General features: G+C 49.2%; 1 protein-coding gene across 2 annotated transcripts in view; it reads right to left on the reverse strand.

Annotated features, from left to right (window-relative positions):
• Positions 1 to 9,281, reverse strand: part of RGS10 (regulator of G protein signaling 10) — a 33,159-nt gene extending 23,878 nt beyond the window's left edge. The window contains exon 1 of one of the 2 annotated variants that reach the window (XM_010997857.3): positions 9,142 to 9,281. In XM_010997857.3, the coding sequence (XP_010996159.1) occupies positions 9,142 to 9,190 (49 nt within the window). In that variant the 5' untranslated portion in view covers positions 9,191 to 9,281. Of the gene's footprint in view, positions 1 to 3,834; positions 3,933 to 9,141 lie in introns of those variants that run through there. The other variant, XM_010997865.3, reaches the window with a different exon arrangement.
• Between the last annotated feature and the right edge of the window lie 1,336 nt (positions 9,282 to 10,617).

A 10,617-nucleotide genomic window follows, 5' to 3' on the forward strand; every position in this document is an offset into this window, starting at 1 on the left:
CATTCTTTAATTGAGAGGCAAACTCATTCAAACATATCACAAAGGTACCTGATGCTTCTCTAAAGTGAATCTTCAGTTCATGGATGTTAAATTAGTTCCCCACTCTCTTTGCAAATGCTAAAACCGGCAAGCTTCTGAACACTGCGTTTCTTCCCAACAAAGTATGAATCAAATTAGAAGATCATTATTATAAGAAATTTCTGCAACAGGGCTCATTCTGCCAAGCATTTCACAAATTTACTCTCTGCTCTTTACGCAAAGCATACAGCTGGACAGTTTACTCCACTTCCCTAGCAGATCTTCTCTTAAATAAATACATGTAGAGACACAAGTTTGCTGTTCCAGGAACAAGCTTAGGCAGTCCGAAATTTCTCTCGCCATTGCAGGACACTACTTTGGCTATAAGTTTTCAACCCTGGCCTGAAATTACTCCAAAACTGCTAACATTCTTTTCAATAATAAACCAAACACATTTGTGTTTTCACGGCCTCACTCGGAGGATTCCCATTTAGCCAATAGAGTGCTCTAGTTAACCAGGTCTTCTGGTTGGTTAACTGAGAGATAAGATACCTGTCCTCATCACCAGATAATTGTTCCCTCCCTCTTTCCTTTTATTTCATACTCTAATCATTTTGCATATTAGGTTTCTGTGCCAGCTTTCATTTGAACAAAAGGTTTTACAACTCAAAACCCACTCACCTGATCTATTCCCCTAATTTTTTGTTTGTTTTGTTTTGAGGGGAGGTAATTAGGTTTACTTATTTATTTATTTTTAGAGGAGGGACCGGGGATTGAACCCAGGACCTCGTGAATGCTAAGCATGAGCTCTACCACTGAGCTATACCCTCCCCCTATTCCTTTAATTTTATAGACTGAGAAATGAAGGTCCAGATGGTAAGGTGACTCAGCTAAGGAACTGCTGGATGGAATCACTACTGGGATTTACAAATAAGGGCAACTGTCCCTACACCCCCATCCCCCGAGGTCCACCTCCATAGAACCCCAGGGTTCCCTGGAACACCAGAGTTTGCACATGGTTGGCCCTTCCTTTCCGTTCTCTCCTAGGCTACCATCTCCCTTCCAACGATGTCGTGAAACACATCTATAGCTGACACTGTTACAGAAGGTACAGAATTTTCAGGGCTGGCTCAGAAATTATACCAAGACACAGCTACTCTCCACAGCCGTGGTCACTGGTTTCTGGCTTTGGTGCCCTGGATAAAGTGAAACTCCTCCGTGTCTTTCTGCCCCCCTACTGCCCCAGCAGTCCTTACCAGAGGAATCCTCTGCTCACAACTCTGTCATGTGTTTTCACTTTCCCCAGAAATATTAGTTTGAATTTTGCTAAGACTTCCTGATTGTCTTTCAATTTTGATTAAGACTTTTGGCTGTGCCTTATTTTAAAAGCCTTTTTAAAAAATTTAAAAAATTTTTAAAAATAAAATAAAAAGTCCTTCTTGATTGGTATCAATATAGATAGCTCTGGATAGAGCAGTGTTTGCCAATTCCACTCATTAAATGATGTCTCTCTTCTCTATATCATTTTCCCCAACCACCAGTGAGACTGGCTGAGGTCTACCCCATTTGGCACTGCCCCAGAGATTGCCCCTTAAGTCAGGGCATTTCCGTTCCTCAGGACCCTCTGCGCAAGGAGATGTCCACTGTTTTCTGATGCATGTACATAAGGGCTTCCTAAGCCATCTCGGCTCACTTTAAATGTTATAATCAGCCCAGTGATGTACAGGAGAAAGAAATAACCTTTCCTCATAGCAAGCAGGCTTACTTCTGAACTTAAGAATAGCGCAAAGCCAAGAGCTCCCAGTTTCCCAACTCCTTCTCAATTCCTGGCACTTGAAAACACAAAGATCCAATACTCTTCTTTCCTTTTTCATTGATAAAAGTTTCCATTTTAAATTTTCATCTTTTTTTTTTTAATGGAGGTACTGGGGCTTGAACCCAGGACCTCATGCATGCTAAGCATGCACTCTATCATTGACAAGGTTTCTGCCCACTCACAAAGTTTCCATCTTAGATGAATTACACAAGAAGGTAGGTTTTGAAAGCACCGGTGGGAAAGGAGTCAAACCTATCTTTCTAGCAGCTTGAAGATCAGCTCAGGCTAGTAAGGAGCTGTTGGTGACAACATTGGTTTGTTTCAATTTTGTCTAGCTCTGTTTATTTATTGTTGCCCTTGAGATCAACTGTGAAACATTTTTGCAATGAAAAAAATAATTTTTTACCTCCTTGGTTCTTCAAAGCATTTTAGATCTTCAGATTTTTGAAGGCCCAGTGCTTACTTTTCAATAAATTTACCTTCAGAAGAATCTGTCATTGGCTAATAATAACAGTTAACACTTCCAAATTATTCACAATGCGCTGGATACCATTCCAAGCTTTTTCCATGGGTTGAATCATTCCATTCTCACAATGACCCTCTGATGTGGTTAATATTACCCCCACTTCACAGATGAGGAAACTGAGGCACAGTAACTTGCAAGAGTCACCTAGCTTAGGAAATGGGGAGTCATGGTCCAAGCCCAGATAACCTTGCTCCAGAGCACATGCCATTTACCACAAGGCTCTAGCACCATTTTTATTTTTGATATCTGCTGATCTTCACACTCACAGGGGCCAGAACACAACAGCCTTGAAGAGAATGATAGCAATTATGCTCTGGGTGGAGACTGCAGAAAACTAAAAGTCCATTCCCCGCAGACAAAAACCCATGTGAGACTGAGCCAGAATCATCCGGCAAGCAAACACAATCTACACACGCTCTTCATTCACGTTTAGGCTGTTCTGTGTGGTCTCTGACTTCAGCAAAAGCCATTATTTCAAAGCCAGTGCAGCATCAAGGTGCAGAGGGCTGAGGCTGGCTGCTTGCAGCATATTGTGCGATGCATTATTTATAGATGCTATGATGTCATATCTATCAGAGTTCTTCTCCAGACCTAATTCCTTGGAAATCCATGCTCAAAAGGCATCTCTAACCCTGATCAGAACTGAATGCTTACGGCATGGATTCCTGTTGTTGGTCTGCAGGAAGGTCCAGGTCACGATCCTGCCTGGACAATTTCCCCACGTCAAAGAGGATTTTAGTAAAATCTCAGTGTTGAGCTTCCTCAACAGCAGAGTCAACTTACATTTGCAAAGGGTTTTCCCAAAGTACCCCCCAAACACACGGCATATTAAAGAAAAAAACGAGGAACATTCAAGGTCAGGAAAAGGCAAAAATGTTGACCATAAATTCTATAATGGTACCTACCCCCAACACATACACACACACTCTCCTTTAAAATACTCAGGGAAAGTACACACCCCACAAAACTTATTTAAAATCTCTTATCGTCTAAACCACATCAAACATTACATTAAAAAAAAAGTTATCCCAACTTAGAAGCAGAGAATCAGTTGGTTACAACTGGTGATCTATGTATGGCTCCGGAGAAACTGGGTCATGGAAACACTCTATCTAAATATTACTTTGAGTGTTTATCAGCTCCAGTATCTAGTTTCTGAGAATAACTACCCTTCAGGCATGCAATTCCCTTTGTGGGGAGGTTTGCGTGAACAGCCATTAGCAGAAAATAATAATAAAAATAAAAACGATTTGAAATAACCACACTAATTGCAAGCATCAAAGACCAGAGCAGGCCAATAGGCTGGAGAGGTTGGCTCAGCTCAGAAACGGCCTCATGGCAGTTTTCACAGAAGGTCTGAGGCCCCCTGTGCACCTGTGTCTGCACCCACTCCCCCCACCCCTACTCCGCCTGCCAGCACCCAGCGATGGGTGAGCTGAGGGCAACTGTCAAAGCGGCAGGGGTCACTCCTTACATGCCATGCTCTGGGGTCTGCCTGGGTGGGGGGGGTCCACGCAGCCCGAAAATCCGCTGTCTTCTTGGAGACGCTTTGTGCGAGACAGGAGGGGGCTGCGGGGCTCCTGAGCACCCTTGGGTCCAGAGAAAAAACAAGCCTCAACATCCTCTTTTGAGTGGACTAGACAACAGATGGCCACTGGTTTCCAGTTTCTACCAGAGGGAACTAAGAATGCTGGACTGTTATTTGTAGCTTCCCTAGAATCTTCACTTTCTAGGCAAAGGCCCAGAAAAAAATTTAAAAAATAAAAACTGCCCAGGAGCCCAATTCTGGAGGTGAAGGTGAAGACCCTGTCATTTTTTTTCACTTTCCAAAAAGCCCTCGTGCTTCCTCTGGGACCTGACACTGATGCAGAAATGAGCCTTCACTCTCCCCTGGCCTCTACCTCGGGGAAAGTAAGTTCTTTTTCCCTCCAGTGTCAGTAGGGTAGACTGTGTATCTCTTGAGAGGGAGGCTGTGTCTTCCTCGTGGTCAGCAGTGTCTGCCACTCACGTATGGATTTTCAGTGATGGCTGTTTTCTGATAGATGGTCAGCAGTGGAGGGGCAAGACACAGAGAGGAGGATGATGGCTGTAAAAACAGCTGGTATTTACTGAACACTTGCTATGCCCCATCTCAACCTCACAACCACCCTTGGGGGGTGTCAGGCCCATCACCGGCCCATTTTACATGTGAGGAAACTGAGGCACAGCAAGGTTAAAATCATTTGCTCCAAAGGAGCAAATCAGGAAGTAGAAGCAATGGGACTCAACCCTAGGTTGTCTGGCTGCAGAGCCTAGAAAGGGAAGGGCAGTGAAAGATGCAAGAAATGAAAGGCGGGCCCTTTTCTCACTGAACTTAAAATTAATTGAGAAGATGAGGCCAGCCTTTCCCAGATGGCCGTCTGCCCTCAATGCCACCCACTGGCATGAAGTTTTCTTCAGAGGTCCCTAAAGGAATGAGAATACGGAGAAGGAAATATTTACCAAGTGAGCTGTGCCGATCAAGTAAGGACAGTCTTGGGTTGTCTTTTTTAAGCGGATAATTACATTATTTACATGGTGCAAAAGTTAAGAGCTACACAGGGGAGCACAGTGGAACAGGTCTTCAGTGACCCAGAGTCTCTCCCTAAAAGCAATAGAAACGGCCTCTACAAGATTCTTGTGTACCAGGACAGTTCTCTACATGAGATGCTCTCTTTCCTGCTATTTGGGGTGTTGGAACAGCCTTCGACTGTGGGATGCTAAAGATGGCTGATGATGGTGTTGTCTGTTTTTAATGTCCTGACTGGAGACAGAAAGAAAGAAAGAAAGGAGGAAGTGAAGCAGGGAGGCAGGGAGGCAGGGAAGGAAAGAGAAAAGCCACGCACTCCATACTCAGAGATTTGAGTTCTCAGTTCTCTCCCTTCTGAAATGGGCATCTCTGGACAAGTCCTGCCCCTTGGTGGCCTCTGCAGCTGTCCGGGGAGATGGATAGGCTGCATTTCAGGTGCAGGGAGGGAGGGAGGCAGGAGGTAGGAGCCGGAGAAGAGTGTGCCCCCTGGAGCAGGGAGACCTAGCTTTGGGAGAGGACAAGGGACAGAGGCGGGAATGCCCAGCCACCCATGGGCAGAGCGGGGAGAAGGGGAGTGGGAATGGGAGAGAAGGCAGGCCAGATTCCAGGTCCCAGAGCACTCCACAGGGAGGGGGGCAGCAAAGCTGATCCACAGGCACTCAGCAGGGCCGAGAGATGGGAGCTTGTTTAGAAGGGACATTTGTCCCCGGAAGTCTGCAAGGGACTGTTTTGCTCGAGTGGACACCTCCTGACAGCTCTTATCAAGGAGGGGATGCTGCTGTCTGCCTGGGCCCCTCTGCCACCCCCAGGGTTGCTGTTTTGGAAAGATATCGGGGGGAAGCAGAAGAAATGGTGAGAGTAAATTTAGTACAACTTAAACAGCAAGTTCCCAGAGCCCAGCGGAAGGGGCCAAGTGGATTACTCAACCCCCGGGAGGGAAGTGACTCAGTTCACCCAGGAAGCTCTAGGAAATGGCCCAGCCAGGCACCTGCCTAGGTTTGCAAACTTTCTAATAGTGAGGAAAGGAGACATCAGTTCAAATATAAGGTCTGTGAAGGCAGGTAAAGTACCATTAGCACCCGTCCACAGGCTGCCTTTGGTGGTGTGCAGAGTTGGCACCTTGGACTCAGCTGGCTTGTGGGCTGACCACACCTGCATAAACCATGCCCCTGGCCCAGCCTAGCCTCTCTGTTCTGGATTTGCTCTCCCAGATCTCACTGGCCTGCGCCAGTGATGTTCTGCAGAAAGTTTCCCCAGCAGCCAAGCCTGCCCCGCCACTGGGTTGTTATAACAAAGACATTAAATTGTTTTGTCAACTGTCATCTTTAAATAAAAACTTAAGCCCAGCAATAAATTTGAAACTGGTCCCAGAGGTTTAATGGGACCAGTTAAAGTCTAACAGCCTGGCAGGGGAGGGGATCCCCCTGATGGGTCAGCCCTCGGTCTGGTCGCAGCTGTGGCTTTGGCTTTGCTTTTCAAGTGAACAGCATCCCAGTTACCATCACAGTGCCAGTCGTGGTTGGGGCAGGGCGGGTGCACAGAACCCTTCAAGGGGTCCTCACACTTCAGGGGCATAAGAATCAACTGAGTGCTTGTTGAAAACGCAGCCAACTCTTTCTCACCTCGGGCTCCCAAGACTGAATCAGGGGTTCTGGGGCATGATCCAGAAAGCTGCGTTTTATCAAGCCCACCCCCCCCAACCCTTATGTGATTTATGAACACACTGAGAAACCGCAGAAAGGAGAATAATCACACTTTGAATCATATTTCGAAACTTGGAATTAGGGGTTGGGAGCACCAGCGTTCAGCTTAAAGACATCATCTCCGATAAGATTTTACAGAAAAGCAGGAAAGGTCTACAGTAAAGGAAGCCAAGAGGCAGGACTGCGACAAGGTCCAAATCAGAGTCCTGTAGGCACTGATCCAGCTTTTGTGGGGTCAGAAGCTTATACAATTTGGAGAACCACTTAAAAAACAATTCAAAATTTAAAAAAAAAAAAATCAGTCCAGGGTCCTGCAGATTTTTTGGCTGGCTTTCCAGTGCCTTTGCCTCGGGGCCCACATTCCCCCTTTCTCACTGCAAGGTGGTGATGACCAAACTGTCAGGGGCTCATTTGTCCTTTCCCATCAGGGGACAGACTTTAAACCTAAAAATCGTAAGGAAATAGGGCTCTTGGAAGCCAAGAACCCAATTCCAATCCATAATTTTTAGCTACTGATTTTTCTCTCAGCGACCTACCCACATTTCATCAGTCCTAAAATGTGTTACCCTGAAACAGGTACACTCTCCACTAGTGTCCCTAAAACTGCCTCCAGTCTTTCTGTGGTACAACCTGCCCACACATGCAATAGCACCCCAAAACCATGTATGTCATAATTCAGTTGTTCTATTTGGAAGACTTCATCCCAAAAGCAACCTGTGCAGGAATGTTCCTATTTATAACAGGAAAACTCAGAAAAGATAACAGCCAACCATTTATTACTCTGTAATGCCAGGCACTGTACTAGTATTTCATGTATACGCTTTCATGTATTTAATTATACAACTCTATGAAGCCCACTTTATAGATAGGAAAACTGATGCAGAGGTGTGCTGGTAGATCAGCTCTCCTAGGGGAAAAACAGACAAACTTGATTTTTAGCATCTGCTGACTTCCATGGTGAAACTAGCCGCTGATAGCCAACTTCAAGCTACCTGTGGGTTAGCAACCAGCTCCCAAATATCCTGAAGATTTAGCAGTTGGCTCAGAGGTCAAGTAGCTTGCCCAAGGTCACCGAATGATAGAGTCAGGAATCAGCAGTTTAACTTCAGAGACCAGGCTCTGACCACCTACCACTCCACGGGCCTGTCAATATCTAACAATAAGGAATGGCTAAAACAAACACCCACAAGGGATTCCTTTGACCCACAGGAAACAAAGAAAAGTGTACATGATCACTAACACTAATATAAGCAATTTACAGTTGTTCTAAATATTAAATGCAATAATTTGCAAATTTTGGTGGATGGGAAACCAGCTTCAATTAAGTTTTAAGAAGGGTATTTTATTCCCACTTTGTAGACCTGTAATCTGGACAGAGAGGCTCCACAGGTAGTCAGTGGTGGAGGTGGGATTTGGATCCAGCCAACCTGCTTTCAATCCATCCTCTTAACCACAGTGTCCCTCATAAAATAGTGATACTAGGGTGAAGGAAAAAAAAGATGCACAGACTCAGTACTATGCAGAAGCAACTCCTGGATTGGGAGGCAGCAAGAAAAGTCTCTGAACTTGAGTCAGGCCAAGCTGGATTTGAAAGATTCTCCATCACCTAATTGTGACCTGGGGCAAGTTACCTAACAGCACCTGGCTTTCAGTTCCCTTCTTACTGAAGTGGGGAGAACAATGCCTATCTCAACGGGTGGCCCTAGGGGTGAACAGAGAATTCATAGAACAATGTGACCACAGATCCGGGCCCACATTAAGTGCTCAAAGGGGCATAGCTATTATTACGAACAAAAAACGTAAGATGGTTGGAATCAAGGGCATGCTTTCATCCTCTCTGTGGGTTCTTGGTCCCACTGAGTTGCTCCGAATTGTGGCTAACGCTGGTCCAGAGTGACAGTCAAGCCGAACCCTTAGTAAAGTCGGCTCTTCCCTGGCGCGAATTGCAGATGTGCCCTTCACCTTGTGTTCACCCTCCTTCTCCGCCCCACATTTCAGCTCCGCAGAGCAGAAAAGAAGGTGCTGGCTGCCCAGTCGGATACCCGGAATCCAGGCATGCCTTTCCCGGGTGCCATGTGGGCATCATTCGCAGAAACGCCAGCAGCAGATGCAGAGAACTCCAGAAAGGGGGTGGGGGGGAGGTGCGACCCGCGCAACGTTCTACTTTTGGAATCTAGAGCCCATACTACCTCCAAGTTTGAGGCGGGGATGGATCTCCTTCTCCTCCCAGACCATCACTAAAAAGAAAACTGCTGTTGTTCCCCCTTTCAGACAAACTTCCTCCCCTGCGCGCCTCTCCGGGCTCTGCGTTCCCGCCGCGGCTAGGACCGCAGGGACGCTGGACCGAGCAGGGAGAAGTGGCGCGTTTGGCCGGGTCTCCCGTCGGCGCGGCATCTCAGAGCCGCGCCCGAGCCTGGGCGGGAGGGAAGGATGCCCGGGGCGGGCAGTGCCGACCCAGGCGGCTCATCGCGGCCCTTGGGGGCGCCCCAGTCTCCAGACCCCAGCTCGTCGGGCCCCAGGAGCCGCTTACCTGACGGCGGCCGCTTCCTGCTCAACCGGCTCACGGCGCGGTTAAACATCGCCGCGGGCACCCCAGGGAGGAAGGAGGAGCAGCGGGGTGGTGCGGCGACAGAGCCAGAAGGCGAGGAGGAGGAGGCCGAGGAGGAGGAGGAGCCGGCTCGGCACCGCCCCGGAGGGCGCGGCCCCCGCCCCGCGGTTCTCCTCCAGACCAGGCGCCGCGTGGCGCGCTCCGTGCTCCCTGCCTGTCTGCCCGCGTGGGGGCTCCGCGATCCTGCCCCGGGGTCCCGCCCTGGGTTACCTGGGCGGGCAGGGAGCACTCGGGTGACTCCCAAACGCTGGGACCCGGCCCAGCGCCCAAGACGGAATGCATTAGAAACCCTGCTCAAGCGGTTCTCACCTCCTGGGGACCCCTTGTTGCGCCTGTCGCGCTGCGAGGCTCGCCAGAGAAGCCACCCGAGCCCCGTCCTGCCCTGCCAGACTCCCAGCTCCAGCGTCCATCCCGGTCTCCCTCCCTCTCCCTGCAGCCCCAAGAAACACACTCGGTGCCGCGGGCGCGTCGTGCTTCGCGGCTACATAGGCTTTCGCCTGGCAACAGGCGAGGGTCACCTCCTGGTTCAGAGACCTGGACGCCGAGGCCTTGGAGTTCTGCAAAACCCAGGCGCGGCCCACAGCCTTCGCCTCCTTGCCCCCAGGACCCAGGATCCCTGTACGCCCGGGCCTGCCCATCCCGCGACTCCGTGGGCGCTGGGCCTTCCCACGGCTGCGAAAACTAGTGGAGCGTCGCCAGGACCCGGGCCGCGCTGTCCGCGGGAGGAGCGAGCCGAGCTGCCGCCGACGGGCGCCCTCTCCCGGGCCGCGCTGCGCGGGCGCCGAAACTTGGGCGCCTTTTGCCCTGGGTCTTGAGACTCCGAGGTCGGACCTCGGGGGAAGTTCTGTAGGAATCCCTCGGGTTCCAGCGAGGAGCAATGCCTCTGCGCCGCACACCGGCTGGCCCGAGACACCAACTGGGGACACGTGGCGCATCTTCCCTCGGGGCCTTGGCGCTCAGCGCTCGAAATCACTCGCGTTCGCCCTGCGCTCCAGCTCTGATTCCTCCTCTCCCGCCGCCAGTCACCTGCTCGGCGCCGCCAGCGCCACTCGAATCTGTTATCTCGTTTCTTCTGCAAAACAGCCCAAGACCTGGTGTCATTAGCCCCATTTTCTTGAGGATCTGGTTTGCGAGGAATTGTCTTTCTGGCGAGTCCTATTTTTCTCCTTGTGTATCTGGCTTTGTCTCTAAATTGGTCTTTATTTTTAGCTGTACTAATTGCTATTTTTCTAAACTGTTCCCCCAGTCGTCGGTCCCCCTCCACCCATCCTTTCTCAGTATTTTCACTAGTTGGCAATTTCTTTTATATCTTCTATTCTGAGCTTCCCATTCCGTTCATTTTTCCTCCCTCCCTCTGCCTACCCCTTCAGTCCCAATCCCACCCCATCTCTGGCCTTC

This window comes from Camelus dromedarius, chromosome 8, assembly GCF_036321535.1.
Source record: "Camelus dromedarius isolate mCamDro1 chromosome 8, mCamDro1.pat, whole genome shotgun sequence".
NCBI lineage: Eukaryota > Metazoa > Chordata > Mammalia > Artiodactyla > Camelidae > Camelus > Camelus dromedarius.